Here is a 26,210-nt window from a genome sequence, read left to right as displayed (position 1 = left end):
GCTAAGTGTATTTTATATTATATGCAAGCACTTGCATGGGCAATTTAAAATTCAGCATAGTGTGCTCGTGCCCACATATGCATGCATGTGGGTATGCAGGTGCTGGTTTTAAAAGTTACCGTCTTAAGGTTCTTTTGCAGTCCAAGGAATGAAGGGATTTTTCTCTCCTTCATGCACATTAGGTCTTGGAAAGAAAATAGGCAGTTCGATAGTTTGACTGATATGAAAAGCAGAGACGATGTCTGGCAGAAACTTCGAGCAAGTACAAAGGACCACCCTATTGTAGAAAAATTGCATGTATGGAGGATAGCGAATGAAGTTTTAGAGTTTTCTGACTCATCTGGCTGATGTGACTGCCACAAGGAACAGTACTTTCCATGTCATGAACTTGAGTGAAGCTAACGCCAATGATTCAAAAGGAGGTTTCCTTAGTTGAGAAAGGACAATATTCAAGTCCCAGTTTTAGTACCAAAGGTTTGATATGCAATGGACCCTTCATAAATCTATATATTAATGGATGAGTAGAAATTGGTTTACTGTCCATCAAAACATGGTATGCTATGGCACTGAGGTGTACTCTCATCAAAGAAGTCGTGAGATCTGAACCAGAAAGGTGAAGCAAGTACTTTAGCAAAAGCTTGGGTTTGCAGGAGAACAGGTCCAAAGCATTCTGTTGGCACCATTTGGAATATCTGTTCCATTTGAAGGCATAATTCCTCTTAGTTGAGGCTTTCTAGACGATATTAATATGTCTACAATATCTGCTGGTAAATTGAGGTCTGCGATTACAGAGTGCTCAACATCTAGGCTGTCAGGTCAATGGCTTGGAGTTTGGGATGATACAGCATCCATTCGTCCTGAGTTAACAAAATAGGGTCAGTGGGAGCACTGAGAGGAGAGGATCACCTTGCTGGTGGCTGAAAGGAATCAGTAAGTTTTTGCTTGGGAAATTTTCTTTTTTAAAAGTATTGGGGCGAAGTTAACCATTTGGAAATATTATTTAGTGTGTTTGTGCTTTTAATAGTCAGTAAGGTAGCAAATAAGCAGAAGTTAGTGGTTGTATATTAAAAACAAAAAAAAAAAAATTAGCCAGAAGCTAGAAATAAGCTAGGAGCAGAGTATACCTAAGTAAAAAGGTTGAAAAGTTCAGTTCAGTTACTCATCTTGGAAAGGTGTTAAGGTAGTGTGATTTGGTTTGATTAGGTACCAACATTTGTTAATCAAGAGAGCAGTAAGTCACTCTGGCTGACTAACTGAAGTTAGACTGGTGGAAGGAGGACAACCAATAGGACAGTGCTATATCGGGTACAAATTATATCGCAATGACAGAGAAGTACCCGGGAGACTGTGTAGCACTTTATATCCAGGATGGCATAAAGTCCAACAGGATAAACATCTTGCGTGAGACTAAATGCACAATCAAATCTTTATGGGTAGAAATCCCTTGTGTGTCGGGGAAGACTATAGTGATAGGGGTATACTACCGTCCACCTGGTCAAGATGGTGAGACGTACAGTGAAATGCTAAGAGAAATTAGGGAAGCTAACCAAATTGGTAGTGCGGTAATAAAGGAAAATTAGTTCTTACCTGATAATTTTCGTTCCTGTAGTACCAAGGATCAGTCCAGACAGTAGGGTTATGTCTCCCTTCCAGCAGGTGGAGTCAGAGGTCAAAGTTCTAAGCACCTCCCATATCTCATGGTGCCTCCTGCGATCCTCCAGTATTTTGAATAACAAAGCAGAAACTCATGAATAAGGATAATCAATGACTAGATCAACTATATATATGCATAGAACAAATACATAACCTGAAAAAAATAACGTAACAATATTCAGAGCTTCTTAAATCATTGCATAGGAAAAATATAAAAAGGAAATCAAAATAAGAAATTAACAGTATTTAATAGCGAACTCTCCGGAAAAAAACTGGGCGGGCGTCTGGACTGATTCTTGGTACTACAGGAACGAAAATTACCAGGTAAGAACTAATTTTCCTTTCTCTGTACATAACAGGATCAGTCCAGACAGTAGGGATGTACCAAAACTGCCCTAAATGGGGTGGGATCCGGAGAGTCCCGCCTTCAGCACACTACTGCCGAAAGAGTTGACGTCTGGAACGCGAACGTCCAAACGATAATGTTTGGCAAAAGTGTGCAAAGATTTCCAAGTCGCCGCTCTACAAATTTCTTGAGGTGAAACACAACGACTCTCGGCCCAAGACGCAGCCTGAGAGCGTATTGAATGCGCCTTGAGACCATCAGGAACTGGGCGACCATTACAAATGTATGCCGAAGCAATGGCTTCCTTCAACCACCGTGCAATGGTAGCCTTAGACGCTTGATAGCCCTTCTTAGGGCCGCTCCATAGAACAAAAAGGTGGTCAAAAAGACGAAAGACATTAGTGATCTCTAAATAACGTAAAAGCACTCAGCGGACATCAAGTCTTTTTAAGTCTCGTGATTGAGAAGAAGATTTATCCAAATCTGGGAAGGCTGGCAATTCAACAGATTGATTGAGATGAAAAGAGGAAACCACTTTGGGTAAAAAGGATGGTACTGTGCGCAATGATATACCTGAATCTGAAATTCTCAAGAAAGGCTCAAGGCAAGACAATGCCTGAATTTCTGAAATGCGTCTAGCAGAACAAATTGATACAAGAAATACTGCCTTGAGAGTTAAGTCCTTCAAAGTTATTCGCTTAAGGGGTTCACTTGTAAGCCAGACCCTTTTTTAAACCGTCTTGTAAAAAAGCCAAAATGTCTACAACTGTAGCTCTGCGCGAAGACAAACCAGACTTACTACACCAAGCATCAAATACCTTCCATACTTTAACATAGGTGAGAGAAGTAGAAGGTTTTCTCGAACTAAGCATGGTGGTGATGACTGAATCTGGATAGCCTTTCTTTTTTAATTGCCTCCTTTCATAAGCCAGGCCGCTAGACAAAAGTGAAACGCCTGGTCGAAATATACTGGACCCTGTCGAAGGAGGTTGTTGAGGTGGCCTAGGCGGATGGGACCGTCGATCGCTAAATTGATGAGATCCGCATACCATGGTCTGCGAGGGCATTCTGGAGCGACGAGAATCACCGGACCTTCGTGGGATTCTAATAGTCTCACGACTTTTCCTATTAGTGGCCATGGTGGAAACACATAAAGAAGGATGTCTTTGGGCCAAGGTAGAACCAAGGCATCCACCCCTTGCGCTCCATGTTCTCTCCTTCGACTGTAGAACCGAGCCGCTTTCGTATTGACAAGGGTAGCCTTCAGATCTAACCTGGGTGTCCCCCATCTTTGAATGAGAATGTTCATTGCCTCCCAGGAAAGTTCCCACTCTCCGGGATCTAGATAGTGACGACTGAGGAAGTCTGCTTGAACATTGTCTACTCCTGATATGTGCGATGCCGCTACACGGCATAGATGAGATTCGGCCCAGGTCATTAGCATGTCTGCTTCTATGGCGACGGAGCGACTTTTTGTGCCGCCTTCCCTGTTGATGTACGCTACCGTCATGGCATTGTCGGAGAGAACCCTCACAGACTGATATTGAATAAGTGGTAGAAATCTGCGGAGTGCTAGTCGTACCGCTCTGGATTCCAAACGATTGATGGGCCACTTGGCTTGTGAAGCTGTCCACCGACCTTGTGTCGAATGTGACTGGCATACAGCTCCCCAACCGAAAAAGCTGGCATCCGTTGTCACTAATATCCACTGAGGAGGCTCCAGGTCCATTCCTTCCTGCAAGTGACGCGGTACCAACCACCAATTTAAACTGGACCGAACCGGCTCCAGAAGGGATAGAGGAAGATAGAACTCCTCTGACTTGGGGTCCCACCTGGAAAGCAACACCCTTTGCAAAGGTCTTAGATGTGCAAAAGCCCAGGGGACCATTTCCAGAGTAGATGCCATAGAACCAAGAACCTGTAAATAATCCCATACCGTGGGTAAATTTAGATCCAAAAGCCGACGGACGTGGAAGAAAAACCTTTCCCACAGCCGTATCGAATCGAGCACCCAGAAACTGCAAAACTTGCGTCGGTACTAGATGACTTTTCTTGAAGTTGACTACCCAACCAAGTATATGAAGAAGATGCAGAACCTTTTGGATAGCTAGTTTGCAAAGAGTCTTTGACTTCGCTCGAATGAGCCAATCGTCGAGATAGGGATGAACCAATATCCCTTCTCATCTGAGTGCGTAGTTGCTAGACCGAATGGAAGAGCCCGAAACTGATAGTGTTCGCCCAATACCATGAAACGAAGATATCTCTGGTGGGATTCTTGAATTGGTATATGTAGATAAGCTTCTGACAGATCTAAAGCCAAAAATTCGTTTTTGTGGACGGCCGTAATGACTGATCTCAAGGTCTCCATACGGAAACGAGGAACCCGAAGTGACTTGTTTACTTCCTTCAAGTCTAATATTGGACGAAATGTTCCTTCTTTTTTGGGAACAATGAAATAAATGGAGTAACGACCGGTTCGATATTGGGACAGAGGAACCGGAACAATAGCTCCTAGATCCTGCAACCGATGTAAGGTTTGACGAACAAGTTGCTGCTTTAGAAGAGAACCGCTTGGAGATACTAGAAACAGATCCTTTAATGGGCGTGCAAAATCCAAAGCGTAGCCTTGTTTTATAATATTGAGGACCCAATTGTCTGAGGTAATTTTAACCCATTCCCTGTGAAAACGTGAGAGACATCCTCCTATTTCTAGCACCAAGGAATGGGCCAGCGCACCTTCATTGTGGAGATTTGGAGGATGGAAAAGTTTGGGAGCTGTTAGAACGGAGAGGCCGTCTCCCACGAAAGGAATGGGCCCAAACCTGAGCCCTTGAAAGCTGTTGACGTGTAGAAAAAGATGGAATTCTACCAGTATTGAATCTTCTCTGGCCCCGAAAACGGCCTCTAAAGGAATTGAACGAATGATAGGAACGAGGTTTATCCTCTGGTAATTTATAAACTTTATTATCTCCCAAATCTTTAATGAGCTGCTCTAACTCTTTCCCAAAAAGTAATGATCCTTTAAATGGAAAAGAACCCAAGCGAGATTTGGAAGTTGCGTCAACTGCCCAATGACGAAGCCAAAGAAGCCTCCTTGCAGAAACTTGCAGAAACCCGGATCTTAGAATGGAACCCAGCATCTCAACATTCAAGAAAAGACTCAAGACGTGGCTGTTCACGCAGGCCTTTCCTAACTCCAACACTATGTAACTCCCATCAATCATCACGCTCCGCTAGTAATAGCGTTAATAGCCACCTCTTACAATGTTATTTATACATATATATAATTATCTGATCTTCATTTTCCTTTTCAATCCAAGTTATTGATTTCCTTGTTATATGTAACTGCTTTTCTGCACCATTGTTCAAATTGTAAAGTTTGTTATAATTGCACCCCTGTTTCTTGTGAACCAGCATGATGGGACTACCGTCTTGAATGTTGGTATATAAAAAAACTTAAATAAATAAATAAACTGCAGAAGCCATAGTACGAGACGAAGTACGTAACAAGTCATATAAAGCATCAGCAGTGTATGCTACTGCTGATTCTAAACGATTGGCTTGTTCAAGTTCTGCTGACGGCAAATCCTGAGAGGTAAGTAACTGTTGGACCCACCGAAGAGTTGCCCTCTGCATTAGACTACTGCACACCGCCGCCCGAACACCTAAAGCGGATACCTCAAAGATACGCTTAAGAAGAACCTCAAGTTTTCTATCCTGAAAATCCTTTAGAGCAGTGCCTCCAGTTACTGGAATTGTGGTGTGCTTAGCAATAGCAGAAACTGCAGAATCAACCTGAGGAACCTTTAACAAATCCAAAAATTCTTGTGGAAGTGGATAAAGTTTATCCATAGCTCTAGTAACCTTAAGACCAGCTTCTGGGAAATCCCATTCTCTAGTAAGCAACTGGAAAAGCTTAGGATGAAAAGGAAAGGATTTAGGCAGAGCCCTAATCCCTGCGAGAACAGGATCCCCAGGAGTGGAATCCGTTACAAGTTATGGTGCTGGAATTGCCAGTTCCTCTAGTACAAAAGGAATAAGAGGATCTAACTCCTCTTTGTGAAACAATCGCAGTACTTGGGGATCATCCCCTTCCACCAGCGCTGATCCCATAACCTCTTCATCAATAATATCAGCTGATGATCCCAGAAGTGGGTCTTGTAAGTCAGGATCCTGACCCATATAAATTAAATGTGACATAGGTTCCTCTGCATGCTTAGGAATCTTAGCAGAGGGTGGCTGATTACCTTCTGTATCTGCTGTAGCCTCCAAATATGCCTTATGCATAAGCAAAATAAATTGTGATGAAAATGGCTGCTTTAATTACCCCCCCCCCCCCGGGGGTAAAGAAGGTTGAATATTATCATTTTCGTTCAAACTAGAGTGCTCTGGGGCTAAAATAGGAGGTGATAAACATTCAATGTGCTCCCCTCCGTCTCACTGCGAGCCAATGCGATCGTCGTTTAAATTCAAAATGGCCGCCGCTGCCCCGCGATTCGGAGACGGGGCCATTATAGGTAAGGAAATCAACTGTGAAGCATTTAAATTGCGCGTACGCAGCAACTGCCGTTTTCTGCCAGTAAAAGGAAGCTCAGATGGCCCTTCGCCGCCAGAAACGCAGCGAAAGCACAGACTGTCTCTGGAGAGCAGTGCTGCCGGCTCTCCACAGGCAGAACAGCGACAACCGCATGGCATAACAAAAAAAAAAATTAATAAGCAGCTCTGAAAAAAAGAAAGGCTTGAAATAAATTTGTCTTGTGTCCTTCCCAATATTAAAATTTGCCTTGAACTTAACAGTTTTGTTTTGGTTTTTTTTAAACTGCTATACAGTTAATGGAGCTTTCTCTTCAGGGGAATGAAACCTCCCTGGAAATCAACAAAAAATCTCTAAGCTCCCTTCAGAGGCATTTAAACTTCTCTGGCACTGAAAGGGGGAGGGACCGGCCCACCGGTAAATCCCCTCTTTGCCCGGGAATAATTAAAGTCTTCCGGGTGTCAAGGCCAACAGACACAGCATCAAATTAATTCTAAATTCTTTTTTTTTTTTTTAAACATAAGAAGATCTAGTCAAAGATCAGCCAGGGACAAAAAACTCCCTTCACAACAAATAAAGGTAAATTTACTCAGCTGACCAAAGTAACAGGACCGCAGGGGATGTCTTCCTTCACCTGCTGGAGTCAGAGGAATACTGGAGGATCGCAGGAGGCACCCTGGGGTATGGAAGGTGCTTAGAACTTTGACCTCTGACTCCACCTGCTGGAAGGGAGACATAACCCTACTGTCTGGATTGATCCTGGTACGTACAGGGAATGGGAGATTTCAATTACCTTTGATAATGAAGGGCACAAAGTAATGTTTTTAATTTAAACCCACCTGTATGAAGGTGTCAGCAAGCCTGACATTGTGTATCTCAGACACCAATCAGTCTTTTAATCATTCACCTTCATATGTTTATTTTATTCCAAAAAAAGTTTTTTTGCTTTTTATATTTTTTATAAAATGTCCCTGATCCTTAGAGAACTTGGCAAAAAGATTCTTAAATATTTTTATGAAAAAAGCCCAACACGGCCAGTGTTTCGCAAAACTCTTCTTCAGGGGCATACGAACAACCCTATCACAAGAGTCTTAACCTGAAAATAATAATGAGGCAATTTTTAAAGTCTAATAATAATAAAAATGAAAAGCTACTTATCTCAAACATGGAGGTTACCAGTTCAAACATGAACGTGGCATCTCAGCAGTCTCATTATCGGAACAATAACCCCAATATTTACTGGGTAAATGTTTCATCAAGACATGCTAGAGAGATAAAGTTCCTGGATAGAATAAATGACAGCTTTATGGAGCAATTGGTTCAGGAACAGACAAGAGAGGGAGCAATTTTAGATCTAATTCTCAGTGGAGTACAGGATTTGGTGACAGAGGTAACGGTGGTGGGGCTGCTTGGCAATAGTGATCATATGATGATCAAATTTGAATTAATGACTGGAAGGGGGACAGTAAGCAAATCCACGGCTCTCGTGCTAAACTTTCAAAAGGGAAACTTTGATAAAATGAGAAAAATAGTTAGAAAAAAACTGAAAGGAGCAGCTACAAAGGTAAAAAGTGTGCAAGATGCGTGGTCATTGTTAAAAAATACCATCCTAGAAGCACAGATCAGATGTATTCCACACATTAAGAAAGGTGGAAAGAAGGCAAAACGATTACCGGCATGGTTAAAAGGGGAGGTGAAAGATGCTATTTTAGCCAAAAGATCTTCATTCAAAAATTGGAAGAAGGATCCAACAGAAGAAATTAGGATAATGCATAAGCGTTGGCAAGTTAAATGTAAGACATTGATAAGACAGGCTAAGAGAGAATTTGAAAAGAAGTTGGCCGTAGAGGCAAAAACTCACAGTAAAAACGTTTTTAAATATATCCGAAGCAGAAAGCCTGTGAGGGAGTCAGTTGGACCGTTAGATGATCGAGGGGTTAAAGGGTCACTTAGAGAATATAAGGCCATAGCGGAAAGATTAAATACATTTCTTTGCTTCGGTGTTTACTGAAGAGGATGTTGGGGAGGTACCAGAGAAGGTTTTCATGGGTAATGATTCAGATGGACTGAACCAAATCACAGTGAACTTAGAAGATATTGTAGGCCTGATTGACAAACGGAAGATTAGTAAATCACCTGGACAGGATATACACCCCAGGGTTTTGAAGGAACTAAAAAATAAAATTTCAGACCTATTAGTAAAAATTTGTAACCTATCATTAAAATCATCCATTGTACCTGAAGACTGGAGGGTGGCTAATGTAACCGCAATATTTAAAAAGGGTTCCAGGGGAAATACAGATCGGTTAACCTAAATTCAGTGCCAGGAAAAATAGTGGAAAGTGTTCTAAATATCAAAATCACAGAACAAATAGAAAGACATGGTTTAATGGAACAAAGTCAGAATGGCTTTATCCAAGGCAAGTCTTGCCTCACAAATCTGCTTTACTTTTTTGAAGGAGTTAATAAACGTGGATAAGGGTGAACTGGTAGATGTAGTGTATTTGGATTTTCAGAAGGCGTTTGACAAAGTTCCTCATGAGAGGTTTCTAGGAAAAGTAAAAAATCATGGGATAGGTAGCGATGTCCTTTCGTGGATTACAAACTGGCAAAAAGACAGGAAACAGAGAGTAAAATTAAATGGACAATTTTCTCAGTGGAAGGGAGTGGGAAGTGGCGTGCCTCAGGGATCTGTATTGGGACCTGTACTTTTCAATATATTTATAAATGATCTGGAAAAAATACGACAAGTGAGGTAATCAAATTTGCAGATGATACAAAATTGTTCAGAGTAATTAAATCACAAGCAGATTGTGATAAATTGCAGGAAGACCTTGTGAGGCTGGAAAATTGGGCATCAAAATGGCAGATGAAATTTAATGTGGACAAGTGCAAGGTGATGCATATAGGGAAATATAACCCATGCTATAGTTACACAATGTTAGGTTCCATATTAGGAGCTACCACCCAAGAAAAAAATCTAGGCATCATAGTGGATAACACATTGAAATCATCGGTTCAGTGTGCTGCGGCAGTCAAAAAAGCAAACAGAATGTTAGGAATTATTAGAAAGGGAATGGTGAATAAAACAGAAAATGTCATAATGCCTCTGTATTGCTCCATGGTGAGACCGCACCTTGAATACAGCATACAATTCTGGTCTCAAAATGATATAGTTGCGATGGAGAAGGTACAGAGAAGGGCGACCAAAATGATAAAGGGAGTGGAACAGCTCCCCTATGAGGAAAGACTAAAGAGTTTAGGACTTTTCAGCTTGGAGAAGAGACGGCTGAGGAGGGATATGATAGAGGTGTTTAAAATCTTGAGAGGTCTAGAACGGGTAAATGTGAATCGGTTATTTACTCTTTCAGATAATAGAAAGACTAAGGAGCACTCCATGAAGTTAGCATGTGGCACATTTAAAACTAAATCGGAGAAAGTTCTTTTTCACTCAACGCACAATTAAACTCTGGAATTTGTTGCCAGAGAATGTGGTTAGTGCAGTTAGTGTAGCTGTGTTTAAAAAAGGATTGTATAAGTTCTTGGAGGAGAAGTCCATTACCTGCTATTAAGTTGACTTAGAAAATGGCCACTGCTGTTACTAGCAACAGTAACATGGAATAGACTTAGTTTTTGGGTACTTGCCAGGTTCTTATGGCCTGTTTTGGCCACTGTTGGAAACAGGATGCTGGGCTTGATGGACCCTTGGTCTGACCCAGTATGGCATGATCTTATGTTCTTATGATGTACAGAAGGACTGTTGGGAAGTTGTAGGGCATATCTGTCTGGGCCACACTGGAGCCATGAGAATCAGTTAAGTGTGATCCTGGTGTAGCTTCTGTATTGTTTTGGTGATCAATGGTATTGATAGAAAAGCATACGTGTGGCTTGTCACCAGTTGAGGAGAAAAACAACATCCTACTAGTCTGAGATCACTGGAAAGAATTTAACAAAACTGATGTAGCTTCCTGTTTTGTTCTGTGGTGAATAGATCTACTGATTGCTGACCCCCATGAGTCAGAGTCTGTTGGCAATTGATTTCTGTAGAGACCACTTGTGTGGATTAAATACTCTCCTGAGACGATCTGCCAATGTATTGGAGATTCCCAGAATATAAGTGGCTTGAAGGGCAGTTCCATTTTTCACACATCTCTATGTTACTGCACCTCACTTAGCAAGTACCATGTATTTCGTTCTTTCTGCATCTGCTTATATTTGGCCCGATCTAGCCCCAACTGCTCAATGCTATCCATTGTCTAATACTATATTATATTTAATATAATTTAATTTATTGTAATGTTACCTAATGTTCTATATTCCTAATGTTTTATTCAAAGTTTATTTAATGTTTCATGTTCTATGTAACACTTTCATGCGAGGTTATTGTTTCACTGTAAACCGGTTTGATTTGTATCCCATGCAAGAAGATCGGTATATAAAAATCAAAAAATAAATAAATAAATAAATCTTAACTCCAGTAGGTTGATTTGAAACAGACTTTCTTCGAGAGACCAGGTGCCCTGAGTTTGAAAAGATCCTGTGCTAAGCTCCCCCTCCTCTGGTGGAGGCATCTGTCACCAGGGTTACTTGATGGGGAGCTTTCAAAGAGTAACTCCTTCTTGGAGAACTGGGGGGCTAGGATATAGCTCTCTATGACCCATATAACAGTTAATAGTGGTTGCATCAGCTGATCCTATTCAGATCGTAGCCCCCATTGATGGTGACAAATGTGCAGGCAGATCAGTGGGACTACATGGATGGCTGTTGACATATGTTCAAATACCACCAGGAGAGTGCTGGCTGTTGAGCATAGAGAAGACAGTAGTTTGTGATTTCATGTCGTCCTCATATTCTGAAGGTAGGAACACTGTAGTGAGTCTACTCAAGCCCCAATGAACCTGAGCCTCTTGAATGGGGACTAGATTAGATTTCTTGAAATTTATTAGGAAGCCCACGCAGAAGAGAAGAAGCAGCCCAAACAGAAGAGAAGAGAAATTGTCTCCTGTAGGGTATACATTACTTCTTCCTGAGAACTTGCCATGACTAACCAGTTGTACAAGTATAGGAAAACTTTGACGAAGATGTGCCACTACTACTGCGAGGCATTTCGTGAACACTCTTGGAGCTGTCACTAGGCTATTGGTTGTGGAAATAATCCACTTTAAAACGAAGGAAGTGCCAATGTGAAGGATGGATGCATATGTGAGCATATGCATCTTTAAAGTACATGGTACACATCCATTTGTCCTTCTGTATTTAATGAAGAACTGTGCTGAAGAAATTCATTTTGTTCAAGTGTCTTAAGTCCAGAATGGTCCTCAAACCTCCTGACTTCTTGGGGATGATGAAATATCGGGGAGTAGAAACCCTGCCCCTGTTGGGATGCAGAGATTGGCTCTATCGCCTGCTGCTGAAGTAGTGATTGAAGTTCCAGGTGGAGCTGCAGCAGGTGAGAAGGGGTGATAGTAGCCAGGAGAAATGCAACCAGTAACTAGACTGAATGATTTTCTGGACCCAGAGGTCCTTTGGGATCTGATGCAACACTTCAAAAAAAAAAAAAAGTCTGCATTCTTCCCCCCACCAGAATGGAGGGGTGGGCATTGTTCGGCGGGATCAAAAACTGGGTCCAGGTTTGGTTTTAGGCTGATGGTGTTTGCACTGGCAAGGTCTGGTCAGAAGTGGCTGCTCACACTGGGCCAAAAGAGGTGGCAGACGGTACTGTTAAAAAGTCCGGTAGGGACATCTATGGAAGTACAGCCATTTGTGTGTGAATAAGGAGTATCTCGAAGTAGAGGGCTGTTCAGGAGACGTCAAGAGAGATTGCACTACTATGTTTTGATCTTTTATCCAAACAACCTTTTTTTTGGGGGTTTTTTTTTTTAGTTTCTTACCAAAAAGGTTGCCACCTAAACAAGGTAGATTGGCCAGCTTTTCATGGATATCTTCACGAATGTTGCCTGCCTGGAGCCATGCCATAAGTCGAGCTCCAATTGAGACTGAGGAGGTCCATGAAATGGAATCAAATGACTCATTCAGATCTCAGAAAGTGACGGATGCCCTTTTCCATATCCAAAAGCAGTTGGGGACAATAAATCCCACTTTCCGCAGGCTGTAGAAAAGGCTTCAGCTTCTGAGTACAGTCGTGAACATATTGCACCATAACACATTTGTGAATAGTGATGTAAGCAGACAGCCTGGAGCTTTGAAAGACTTTTTTGCTGAAATTGTCTAGTCTGTGATTTTTCTCTGGAGATGAGTTTGAATGACTTCTAGTCCTTTTTTTGCCTTTTTCATAGCATACTCTACCACTAAAGACTGATGTGGTAGTAGGAATATGCTAAATCTTGAAGACTTCTGAACCCTGTATTTAAGGTCAAGTTTCCTTGCCGTAGGAACACCCATAATAGGAGTTTCCCACATTCTCATCTGCAATATATTAAGTATGTTGTGAACTGAAAGGATCACTGGCTCTGATTGTGTCCAGAATTTGAAGCAGACTGAGTAGTTCTCAGTGGGATCTTGTGGACATCTATGCCCAGCTTCATTCTCATCTTTTACACAAATTTTGAATAGGTGAGATCTTCTAGGGGTGAGGTGTGGTGAGGAGGATCCTCAAGCAGGTCAGAAGCTATACCTGTAGAGTCTTCTTCTGAGCCTACTGGCAGGGGTTCACTTATCTAGGACTCCAATGATGAAGAGGGTGAACCAGGAGATTCTTCTGGTTGCCCTTGAAGAGGTAAACCCTGGCCACTCACCTCCAATCAATGGACTCTGTTATCAGACAGCATGATGATGAACCACCCTAAATTACAGGTTCTGATGATGTGTTCAGGCCAATCAGAAGGAAGTGTTGCAGTAACAGTGGAGAGAAGAGTCTGGATTGTTCTTTCCGTCTCCTTAGTCAGGGAGGCAAAGAAATATCTCACCAACCCTGCAATCTGGTTAAGAGACTGACGTGTCCTTTGACCTGGTGTGGGTGATGGAACATCCTCTTCCAAAACTAGGATAGGTTCTTGCATCTGAATAGAATGGAACTATGGAACATATCAGATCCTGCGGTTTCAAATGAAGACCCTCAGATGGCATGAGAGTTCTTGCTATTGGAGAGAGTAATGGCAACATGACACCCTCCACTGCTGATGTAGGATGGATAGCATAGAGATGTGTTGGTAAAGCAGCCTGAGTAGTTGGGTGGTGGGTCAAAAGCTTTGATAGCATCGATGAAATGGAATGCTTATACACCTTGGAAGAATGTGGCTTAGATTCTTCGACTATTCTTGAGCACGTCTTATCGAGGATGTTAGTGCAGATCAAGGATGTTTTCTTGATATGAGCATCAACCCTATAAGTATTGCACCGTCTGTCTTTGTACTGTGAATTGAAGGGTAATGTATCAGAGAAACAGAAACATCACATGGCTGGTGTGTGGAGGCTTCAAGATGAATCTATGAAGCAAGGGCCAATAGTACTGCAGGTTTCAGTGAGCCATGTGTGAAGTGTACCAGTGTGCATGAGCAATTCATGCATCTGGAATGCTGATGCACCTTGAGTTATTTGGCGCCGATGATGGCTACTTAGAGTGCTTCTGCTTCTATGATGTAGGCTCCAACAGTTCCAATGATGCTGCTTCTTCATCGATGGAGGATGGCTGATATTACTCAACCTCGGACCTTTGGTCTGAGCTGATGGGGGAGTTTTGGAGGAGTTTCTGCTTAACTCCTGTCCTGGAAAGGCAGACAGTGCACTGCAGGAGTAGGATCTGCTGAGACTCCAAAGAGATTTATGCAATTCCTTAATTCAAATTGCCCTGGAACACTGCAGCTCGAGGACATCCGTCCATAGATGTAGCAATTTGCCTTGTCATGTTCTGGTCCAAGGCATCAATAGCAGAGCTCATGGCCATCTATAATTGATCTTATCTTGCCACAGAAGCAATTTTTAAAGTCACTCACCATAGGTTTTTTCTTCTGGCCCAACATGTTGAAGAGGCAAGGCCTCTAGAAAAAAGAAAAGATACTTATTTTTTAATAGCACTAAAAAGTGCTATTGTGTGATGCTGCAGAGGCAGCAAGGCAGCAATAAGAGTATACTGGGGTCGAAATTGCAAAATTTTAAGATTAAAGAAAAAATTATAAGAAGAGGTTGAGTGCACATCTGTGCTTCTATTCACACAAAAATGATTGAGGAGGCTCACGAAACAATGCCCATATGGGAACTCCACGTAGGAGCTCAAAACTCTACTAGCTTGGAGAAGAGAGTCCACTTGGTGTCGTCAGATGACTTCACCCTCATGAAATGACTAATTCAGTCTGCTTATTGACAGAAAAAGGAAAAATAGATTTCCTTGAGTCCTTCCAGACCAGTCCAGATGGATGGAGACCAAGAACAGAAGCTTTACTGTACACTACTACTCCTGCAGCCTGCCAGTATAACTGTTAAAACCAAAACAGTCTCCCTTCTACATTTTATATAATTACACATACATTCACACATCTATATATATCTATATCTATAGATACACAGACATTTTGGAGTAGGGAAACCCAATCATCAATGAACTCTAAAATTTGTCTCGTAACCCACTCCGTACAGGAGGGTGTCACAGAAGAAACAATCCAACACCACACAGAACAGCAATACTCAGACTGAAAGGGCAGGATTCTGGACTGGTCAAATAGAATTCAAGTAAAGAAAATTAGCAAGTAAGAACCAATTTTTCCTTCCTTATCATCCACCAGACCAGTCCAAAGAGATGGGATATACCCAAGCTCCTCAAACTGGGTAGGAACCTGACAGAACTACTCATAAAACATCTGCCCCGAACGCCTCTTTGTCTGGGGACTGCACATCTCACTTGTAGTATTTGGCAAAGGTAGGCAGTGAGGTCCAAGATACTGCATTACCAAACTCTGGTGGCGAAATCAATTGCCACTCAGCCCAACATGCAGCTTGAGCTCGAGTAGAAGGAGCCCTCAGACTCAAGGAAACCTGAAGGTCCTTGCAGATATATGCTGATGCAATCGTTTCTTTTATCCATCTAACAGACGCCTTCTGCTTTTGATCTGATCACTAAACACAAAAAGATGATCCAATCTATGAAAGGCAACAGAAACCTTCACATACCTCTGAAGAGTCTTTCACCCACCCAAAAGATGAAATTCCTGAGCTTTCCCCTGAGGAACAAACAACTGGTGGGGTTTAGGAATATCCTCTCAAGAGCAGGGCAGGACCACAAGGCAGAAGCTGGATCTGTTTTCTGCCTAGTCAGCCTTCTCTCCCACAGGTTGAGCCCTTGGGTTCTGGGTATTAGTAGGACTTAGGTACGCCGGCTGAACATCATGGTGAAAGCTGGGCTAGTGGTCTGCCTAGCCATCCCCCTTCCCTACAGGCTGGGCCCTTGGGTTCTGAGGGCCAGTAGAACTTAATTGGACAGGCTGGATAAGCTTGTCAGAGCCAGGCAGACATGTGAGAGGGGTAGTGAGCAGAGACAGACTGGAACAGGCAAAGAGTTGATGATTGGCTACAGGAACAGGCAAGGAGCTGTGGACTGGGTCATGGGATAGACAGGGAGCAGTGGATCAGGTACTGAACAGACAGGGGCTGTGGACAGGATCCTGGGGACTGGACTGGGCAGGTCACAACAAGACCATTCAAGGACAGGACTCAAACAAGGCAGACTAGGGCAGGACTTAGACAAGGATGAGGACAGTTTAGTGGAGAGAAGGCTGCACCACAGGCTGAGTCAGGTTGGTGGATGACAGCAGAGTTCATTAGAGGTCTCTGACGGTGAGGAGGTGTCACAGTAAGTGGCAGCAGAGTAGGCTGAGGCTGTATAGCAGGCGAAATCCTAACAAGGAACTTACCCATGGTTTCCAAAAGGCTAGCAATTCAATCAACTGACTCATATGAAAAGCAGAAACCACCTTAGGCAAGAAAGATGGTACTGTACGAATAGAGACCCCCACGCTCTATAAACTGGAGAAAAAGTTCTCAAAAAATGCCTACAACTCAGAAATATGCTTTAAGAGTGAGATCTTTCAAGGACACCTCCTCTTAATCAACTCAAAGGGAGACTTGCACAAGGCTCTCAAGACCAAACAGATTCCAAGATGGGACCAAATGCCACACAGGATAACACAAAGGCTGTATATGCCCCTTAAAAAAAATTGCCCAAATCTGGATGCAAGGCTATAGAGGACCTGGACATCTTATCTTTGTAGCAGGACAATTCAGCCTCCTACACATCAGAGAATTCAAGGCTAACTCCTCTGCAAAGAGTCAAGAATCTTAGGAATTGAAGCAGTGAGCGGGGAAACACCCCGAATACTGATACCAGGACTCAAAAATCTTCCAAACTAGCACAGGAAGAGGATGCCTTCCTGACCTGCAACAACAACATAATCACCACCTCAGAGCTAACCTTCTTTCTTCAAGAGCCAAGCCACAAGATAAAAGCGATCTACCTGATCCAAGATCATCAGACCCTGCCCCAGAAAACTGGGAACATGACTTAGTCGCAATGTCCCCCTCCAGCTTGAGGCTCACTAGATCCATAAACCACAGATGTTGGGGCCATTTCAGAGTCAACAGATTCACCAGACCTTGATGGCTTTCCACATGCCTCGCTATCTTGCTTATGAGTGGCCAAGGAGGAAACATGTACAGGAGGAGACCTTGAGGCCAAAGTGGGGACAAAGCATTCAAACCTTCTGATCCCAACTCCTGCCTGTGACTGAAGAATCTCAATGCCTTGGTGTTTAGTCTTGTTGCCATCAGATCAAGCCTGGGAGTTCCCCAACTGGCCCTGAAGAGGGAGAATGCTTCCTCCGCCAGCTACCATTCTCCAGGGTCTACACTGTGCTTGCTCAAGAAGTTTGCCTGCACATTTTCTAATCCAGCATTATAAGAGCCGACACAGCTCGCAGGAGTCACTTTGACCAATGCATCAACAGCACCATCTCTAAAGAGACCAACAGATTCTTGGATCCTCTGTTACTGTCGTTGCATTGTCTGACAATACCCATACTGCCTTGCCTCAAATCTGGGACTGGAAGAACATAACAGTCTTCGAGATTACCCTCAGCTCCCACCGGGTTATGAACCAGTAGGCCTCCATCCTTGACTAATGATACTGAGCTGTCTGACTCTGGGAAATGGCACCCCAGTCATTGAGACTGGATTCTGTGGTCATCGACACCCAATCCAGTACTTTCAAGTTCACTCCTCTTGACAAACTGTCCCATGAGAGACACCATGAAAGACTCGATCTGGTCTCCCCTCAAAGAGGTAGCCTGATCTTGTAATCCTGTGATGGAAGATCCCAATGGGAGAGTACAGCCCTCTGCAACAGTCCTACATGAGCTGCCACTCAAAGAATTAGATCCAGTGTGGAAGCCATGGAACCAAGCACTTGAAGATAATCCCCCCACTCTGGGTGCTTCTATCTTCAATAACCATTGCTTCTGGCTCTGGAGCATCAAACATCTTTCTGTGGAGATGTGGGAAATTATTTTAAGCAGTTATTTAGTTTATGTGAAGAACTTTGTATTGGGATAGAAAGTAGTGGAGCAGAGTATTACTAATATTACTAGTTAATTATTTGATATAAGGCCTTTACGTTCTGAAAATAAATATGTCATTTTTCTTAGCCTGCTTGTAACAAGAAACAAGTCATGAGATTAGATATATTAAAGAGTAGTTAGTCAGGAAACTAACTGTGCAGATATCAGGGAAAACAGGACAGCAGCCACTTGGCCACATCTAACTCTTTGCTGATGTGTTAATGACAGACAGTTAGGGTCTCAAGAACACATGAGAGTAGCCCAGAGAAAAACAAACTAGGGCAAAGGTCAGCAGAATCAACATAAAAAGACCAACTTCAAGCTAACTATTTGAAATCAGAGAAAGAACAGATCAGAGGAAAAGCTTTTGAACATTACACTGGTTAATGAGGTGCCTGAAGAACTGTTCCTGGTTTCCCAACGTTGTATTTCTGTCTTTCCAAAGATATATAAAACTCACATTGGAAACTATGAGGGGAAGTATTTTTGTATATATTCTTTAATGCAAATGCTAATCTTGTATGCTTTTTTTGCTTATTCTCAGACTTATAAGTAAAACTTATATACTTATAAATAAGTGTGTTGTGTATTCTATGACAAAAATAGCCACCAATTTTCCCACCCACTACAGAAAGGAACACATGTTTTTCAACATTTCACCCAAATTTATTAGGAATTTATGGCAATTTATATTAACAAATCAGGAAAAAATTAAAAGGTAATAATTACCATGAACACAAAGGAGTATTTATACTTTCCACAAGAATGTTTTATATTTATTATCATGTACTTTCATTTTTCTAAGTGACTTTCTTAGAAAAAAAACATATCTTAGTTACCTCTATTTAAAAGTTCCTATTTTTTATTACCTTAGTTGACTTTTTAACATATTTAGCATTGTCCTTTTCAATGTCATGCCACGACCTAATAGGCGTCTTAAGTTCATCACCTACAACCATTCCTGGGCCCTGAGTAGCTGGTCCTCCAATGAACATCATTATACGAGCCCCAGTGTTAGGAAAAGTACACTGTTTGAACAAAAACAAAGACATGACTTAAGACAATAGCAATATTCACAACAAATATAAAAATTCTTTAATGACCACATTTTAAAAAACCCTTATATTTTGGAGACTAGCATGTCTATCTAGACTTTCTTGTTTGATAAATCTCTGCAATATGTATCCAAATAAGAAAACTGATAATACTCATGCCTGCACCCCCTCCACTGCAGCCAAAAACTCCTTATGTCTATGCTACAGCCTCTCTCCATATCTTCGGCTTAAGTGACTCCACCTGCACAAGCAGCACCAACACCAGCAATGCATAACACATCCAATCAGTAGTGGCTTTGCACCAGCATGCCCTGCCCTGCTATTTGAACTTCTGACGTCAAGTATCTGAGTTGGCGCCTGTGGCCACCACTGCAAGCCAGATTAAGTTTCTTCTGTCATTACCACTATGGGCCAGATCCTTGTGTCATTGCTGCCGGGGCCAGATGAAATTCAGCCAAGGGCTGCATCCGGCCCTCAGGCCATAGTTTGGGAACCCCTGGCCTAGAAGACAAGGAAGGAACACAGAAGGAAGAAGAGAGCCAAGAGACAACCCAAGTGATGGAGGTGAGAAAAGAAAGAACATACCCTGCAGACGTGAAGAGGACTGAAGGGACTTTCAGGGATTTTGCTGGGGGTTCAAATAAAATTAGATTATCTGAAAACAGTAGTATATACAGCAAAATGCATGAGAACTAGAGGATATGTGAAGAAAGTTCAGAGAAAAGTCAAAAAGGAGAAAGAGACCAATGCATGAGGACAGTAACATACTTGAGAAGGAAAAATTAAAAAGTATTAAAAAAACAATGGAAGAAATGAGACAAATCTTTGTGAAAGAAAATTATTGGTCATTCAGAAGATAATGACATTTGTTTTTCAAGGTAAGGTTTTTTTTAAAAGCTTCAGAAAATGGTGCGGCATTCTGCAAAAAAGTCCAAAACCTACCAACCCTCTTCCTCAGCCCATTCCACCCTCATTTATATTGTCACGGTCAAAGGGGTCTGCTATAGAATTTCTTGTGCACATGAGATAGAAGTGGGAGAAAAGGTAAAAGCATGTTTGCTTACTGTAAACAGGGTTCTCCGCAGACTGCAGGATAAATAGCTATGACAAGTAGGGCATCATAATACAGATCCAGTTCTCAAAGATAGAAAACTACAATGAACATGCATGGGGATTCTCTTGCACAAGCTACCTCATGAACCCCTCAAGCTGTTGCAGATCTTAAGACTTAGACCTGTAATTGACTTTCCAGGGAGAAGGGAGAAAATTAAAATGGACAGTTCATCCTGCTGTCTGTAAAGAACCCCATTTACTGCAAGCAAACTCACTTTCTCCATCGACATACAGTTCTGAATTAGCCATAGCAAGTGTGGAGTTGCAGCATCTGTGGGATACCGGGAAACATAAAATACAATCTGGCTCCACCCCTGGAGAGTAAACTACTGGATAAACAGCTGCGCAAAACTGCTTGACCAAAACTATTGTTAGTCTTTGAGAGATTGTTCAAACTCTAAAGGAAGCCCTGTTTCGAGTAATTGTAGGTCCAGCCACTATCCAAGAAATGTTTTCATTGACAGTGTCAGCTGAACAGAATGGGAAATTGGTTGGGGCTGCTTACCCCACCGAAAGTGGAGACTCCACTGTAATCCTGTCACACGATGATGCATCAAAGGGGCTGCTACCATATGTCATATGGTAATCAGGATAGACTTGGTTTAGGCTCAGTCTTGCTGTAAAATGGATTGCACTGAGTTTTGCAAATGTTCCACTTCATCTCTAGGGAGAAACACTTTTTCCTCCACTGAATCTATCCATGCTCCAATAAACTAAATCTTTTGCACTGGTACTGGATTTGACTTGATATAATTGGTCACAAATCCCAGCGATTGGAAGAGCTGTAGGGTCATTCCCAAGAACTCCAAAAGATTTGCACAGGAATGACCCTTCACTAGCCAGTCATACAGGAATGGAAAGACAAATCCCTTTAAGACGTAAGTAGGCTGCCACCATCACTGAGCATTTCATGAATACCCTCAGGGCTACAGAGAGGCACCAAATGAACTGGAATATACGCATATACATTCTTTAGATCCAGAGTATACATCCAGTCTCTTGGAAGTATGAACGGAAGAATGGTGTATAGAAAGTTCATCTTGAACTTCAGTAAGAGATTTGTTTAGTCTTCATAAATGTGGAATCTCTCAGTATTCCTGTCTTCTTTGAAAATAGGAAGAAGCAGGAGTAAAACCTGTGGCCAAGATCCTTGGCTGAGATTTGTGTTATTGTCCCCTGTTGAATGACTGATTCCACCCTCCAGTCTGAGCTGGGGGTCAAATGAGACAAGTTGAAGTCTTAATTTTGAATTGATGGAGGTTGGGAGAAGTAGTCATACTCCACTATCTGGAGGACCCAGTTGTCCCTGGTGATTGCCCCAACTGACAGAGATAAGGAGTCGAGTCATAGACTCATAAAAAAAATCCTGACTCAGCTGGAGGCTGTTGTGGAAGTTTTTGCTGGCATTTTTCCCCTGGATGTCACCTGGATAGGAGATGCTGCTGCTGGTGTAGCGCTGGGGGCATTCGGTAGTGCTGATACGAGTGGAAGGGTTGTAGTTGAAAAATATGGCCTTCTAGAGAAGAATTTCTACCTGGGCAGAGAAACTTGATCAGAGGCCTCCACCGACAGGGACTGGAAAGCAGTATTTTATTCCTTAATTTGGGAGATGGTCTCCCTGACCTTATCCCCAAACAAACTGACCCTCCCTCCCATACACAGGACATATGCTATTCTATCATGAATGTCTTCTCAGACATCACTGGCTCACAACCAGGCCATCCTGGGTGTATCAACTGCTGCAGCCATCACTCTGGCTGCAGTGTCGAAGGACTCAAACTGAAAAGATGAGGTTTTTTTGCACTGTTCTGCTTCCAAAAGCACTTGGGAAAACTCCAAGTGATCCTACGTCCAGAGACTCCACAAAGCATTTTATTCTCTTGATGCAGTCATGCAAGTAGTGCACCATATAAAGTTCATGTGCTGTAATGAGCACTCAAGAGGGAGCTCTGGAAGCTCTTCTTCCCAGCTTTAAAACGTTTCCTGGCACAGTATTTGAAAAAAATGCATATCAATTTGGCTTTCTTCATGGCATACTCCACTACCACTTATTGGACCACATCGAAGCCTGGAGCTTGTTGTACTCTATATTTTAAAGTCCAACTTTCTAGCCACCAGTAGACAAGAAACTGGACTTTCCTACATGCATTTCTGTAAATCCCATAACCAATTGGTGGTCAGGAATCAAGGCCTGTTCCACCAGAAGCTCAAGAAGGTAAAGGAGGCCATAGACCTCTTTCTTCGGGTCTTTGTCCTTCTGGACAATAAAAGTTCAATCTCTGTCAGCTTATCTAAAAACAGAGTAAGATAGGTCCTCTGGCGGAGACAAATGCTCTGGTAAATCCAAGAGAGGACTGGATGGGATTCCTGGTGAACCCTCTTCTGAATACAGGAAGTGTGAAACATCCTTCCAAGATCCTAGAAAGGATGAAGAAAAAAAGAGAAGGGGAACAACACCTTCCCGGAGATAAGAACTCTGAGGAGCAGGGACAGTTGTTCCCCTCTACCTCGACCTCAGAAGCAACCTCAGAGACCAGAGAAAGCTTGTGGGAAGTAAAAGAACTTGACTTCACGAGAGGCGCTTCCTTGCAGTGCCTGAAGACACAGATGTAGAGACCGAGTAATAAAGGAAGTCTCCCATCCTGGCAAAAAAAGGATGCAGGGCAACCTTTGTATCAGTTGAATATAAGGAGGTGAAGGAGAACTTCACCAGTACTGTTATCTGGGACACCATTTGTTGCGTCTTTTGAGCCGGGGTAGGAGACAAGCCATATTCCTCCAAAATACAAATGGGTTCATTTTCTTGTCCAGAAGCTTCAGGTATCAATTTGTTAGGACTCCATGAATGGGTTCCCATGTACAGATAACGAAAACTCTGAAAATGGTGGCTCCCAATCATTCTGCACTGAAGCTTCTGATGGCACTCTGGATGACTTTGGAACTGGGAAGAAGAGATGAAAAGATAACTGTATTTTCTGAGCATATAAAGAAAGAGGGCACCTGTGTTGGCGTACTCGGTACTTATCTCACTGTCTGTTGCACCAATGATGGGGTTAAGGTCCTCTACAATTGAGGGTGGAACTGTTTTCGGCACAGATGTGGTAATTGGTACAGAGATCTCTGACAGCACTAAGGTCTCCACAGGTGCTGACGGGGCAGAAGTCATTGGAGTTAACCTTTACTTCTTTTTGGTGCCCTGTGATCCTGTACCGGTGAGTGAGCCAAGGAACACACCAACTCTCTGAGGCCAGCCGCTTTCAGGCCTTGCTCAACTTTGGTCTTTATGGTGGTTCCAGATTCTGGCACTGTGGAAGGGGAGTCCTCTTCATGGAATGGGTGAACAAAGGGTTTCTGCTGGAATGGGCCCGATAGGAGCTCAAGGAACGGTAGGAAGAACTCCTTTTACCAGACGTTTGCTTCTTCTTAAACTCCCTCAAGAGTTTCTCCATCTTCCAGGCATGATTTCATTGAGTCCTGGGGTTGCAATGATTAACAACTGCAGGAATCATGATAAGGGCCCAATCATTTATAATACATGTCAGAACCATCCGTGAAGAACAGCCATAGATGCAATCCTTGAAACCACTTAAGACTGGCTTCTTGGAGGACAGATCAGAATCTAAGAGCATAGAAAAGTGTTTTTTGAGGGGCTGCAGAAGCCAGTGGGAAAAACACGAGGCAGAAAATACAAAAAGGAGAGAGAGAGAGAGATTAAGAGCGCATCCATGCAGGAGCTCAGACAGAAACAGACTAAAGGGCTCATGAGGAACTGCAAGCACATGGAACACCTACACGTGCTCAGTGGAGGATTTTTTTTTTTTTTTAATCTTTGAGAGATGGGGCTGTTCAGCACTAGATGACATCACCCTATTTGTCATAATTATTTCAGAACTGCTTGTTGATGGAGAATACTACTCACTATTCATAGGAGTGAGAACAGAATGGGAAAAGATGCAATATTGATGCAATCAGATTTGTTTTGCATTAAAAAGAAACATTTGTTTGAACATTACGTACTGCAGTATCTATTTAATAAAATATATTAAGGAGAATTCAGTACTGAAAAAGCAATTAATGATCTAGGAAAAAAATGACACCCTTTGGAGGAAAAAACAAGTGCTGCACAAAGACATAGAATCTCTTTTCTGGGCTGCACTGTTCCTCCTCTTTCCAAGAATATTGCCTCTACAAAACCCAGATGTGCACCAAAAAAAAAATTGTCTGAGAGTGAATTTCCATGGGACAGAGCTTAACATCCCCAAACTGAAAAAATTTTCTTTGTAGAATTTTTTTCTCGCTCTGCAAACTGAATCTCTTTAGATATTCAATCATCCGTATAGGTCAGGAGTTGTGCAGAATTGAAAATTGCTGCCCAGAAAAGCAGGATTAACCTTTGCGGGAACAAGGCATATATTAATTATAAAACAACAAGAATGACTATCTAGGTTGTTTGGGAATAAGTCTTGAAATCTTCATAATTTTAAAATTTTTATTTTTTTAAATTAAAAAGAAAATATAAATCCATAAACAGATATTCTGTACCATGGACCTGGGTCTTGTTAAGCGAGTCCTACCACATACAGGATTTAAATTTCTGTGTGTCAGTAATAACAGTAATCATTCCAATTATGATTTTCTTTAAAAAAGAAAGCTATAGGGTTACTGCAAAATAAAACTACCACCCAAATGCTAAAGACAACCTCACCTCAACCAAAAAACTCCAATGCACATGAAAACAAAATAAATGAATATTGTCACACAATTATAAACTCCTAAACCCCGATGAAGGTTTCATTGAGAACAGAAATATAAACATGAAATAAATATTTATTTCCTTTTGTTATGCTTAGTATATTTTGCCTTCGTAACACAGAAGATTATTACCTCAAGAAGCCCGACAGCAATAGAAAGTGCCACACCAGAAGAACGCAACGGTCTTTTGCCTTGAGGCACAGGCCAAGGGTCCCGTTGTAATTCTCCCAAAAGATCAGTCAGATTCATGTCAATTTTTTGCACTGGCTGTAAAAATCTGAACAAAGAAGGGCACAAAAGAGTCAAATTCATTCTGGATTTAGTGCTTTTTGCACTAAACTAAAGATCTACACTATGTGAGTCCTAAGGAAAACTGGTCTTCCAAAGCTTATAAAGTCAGCAAGTTTCCTTACCGTAAAGTTTTTTTCATAGATAACAGGATGAATTAACCATGACATGTGGGTGACATGATGTCTCTCCTAGCTAATAAAGCTTTAAGTTCTATGGAGCATGTGCGAGAGTTGCCTCATGAGCCTCCTCAGATGATGAGCTAATTTTAGCAAACCAGTCGACTCTCCAGGGGAGGTGGGCAGGTATTTCACATAGCTAATTTTATCCTATCAATGGAAAAACCACCATTTACAGTAAGCACACATGCTTTTTCATTGATATGCAGGCTGAATTAGGCATTACATATGGGGAATCCCAAACTGAGGGTTGCAGCAGAGCGTTAACTGAGCAAGCAACCTAGACTCTACCATGGAGAGTAGACTACTGTGGAAACAGGTTATACAAATTTATCGTCAGTTCAAATTTACCGTCTGTTCTTGAGAGATTATGCAGACAGAAATGGGACATAAAAGTGTGTACTAATTACTAAGTTGCAGCTTTACAAATGTCTTCGAGAGGCACCTCATGGAGATGAGCACTGGAAGATGCCATAGCTCTTACTTGATGAGCTTTGATTAACTCTAATTTGCAGTTCTTCTGCTGAATAGCAGGGCTGAAAGCAGTCTACTAACCAGTTGGACAATTTACTTTTTGTTTGTGACTGCTATGCCAAGTCTGTTGGGATCATACTCTACAAACCGCTGCAAAGTTTTGCGATGCAGTCAAGTTCTTTTCTTATAGCAGGCTAAGGCCTTTTTACAATACAGAGTATGAAGGGTTTTTTCTCCTTCATTTGCCTGTGGCCT

The 26,210-nt window shown here is 42.1% G+C and overlaps 1 protein-coding gene across 1 annotated transcript in view; it reads right to left on the bottom strand.

Annotated features, from left to right (window-relative positions):
- Positions 1-26,210, bottom strand: part of SEC23A (Sec23 homolog A, coat complex II component) — a 308,648-nt gene that overhangs the window by 222,062 nt on the left and 60,376 nt on the right. The window contains exons 7-8 of the mRNA XM_029598498.1: positions 25,147-25,291; positions 18,964-19,122 (exon numbers count right to left, since the gene is read on the bottom strand). Of these exons, the coding sequence (XP_029454358.1) occupies positions 18,964-19,122; positions 25,147-25,291 (304 nt within the window). The remainder of the gene's footprint in view (positions 1-18,963; positions 19,123-25,146; positions 25,292-26,210) is intronic.

Source organism: Rhinatrema bivittatum, chromosome 4 (assembly GCF_901001135.1).
Source record: "Rhinatrema bivittatum chromosome 4, aRhiBiv1.1, whole genome shotgun sequence".
Lineage (NCBI taxonomy): Eukaryota > Metazoa > Chordata > Amphibia > Gymnophiona > Rhinatrematidae > Rhinatrema > Rhinatrema bivittatum.
This window is presented reverse-complemented; position numbering and strand designations above follow the sequence as displayed.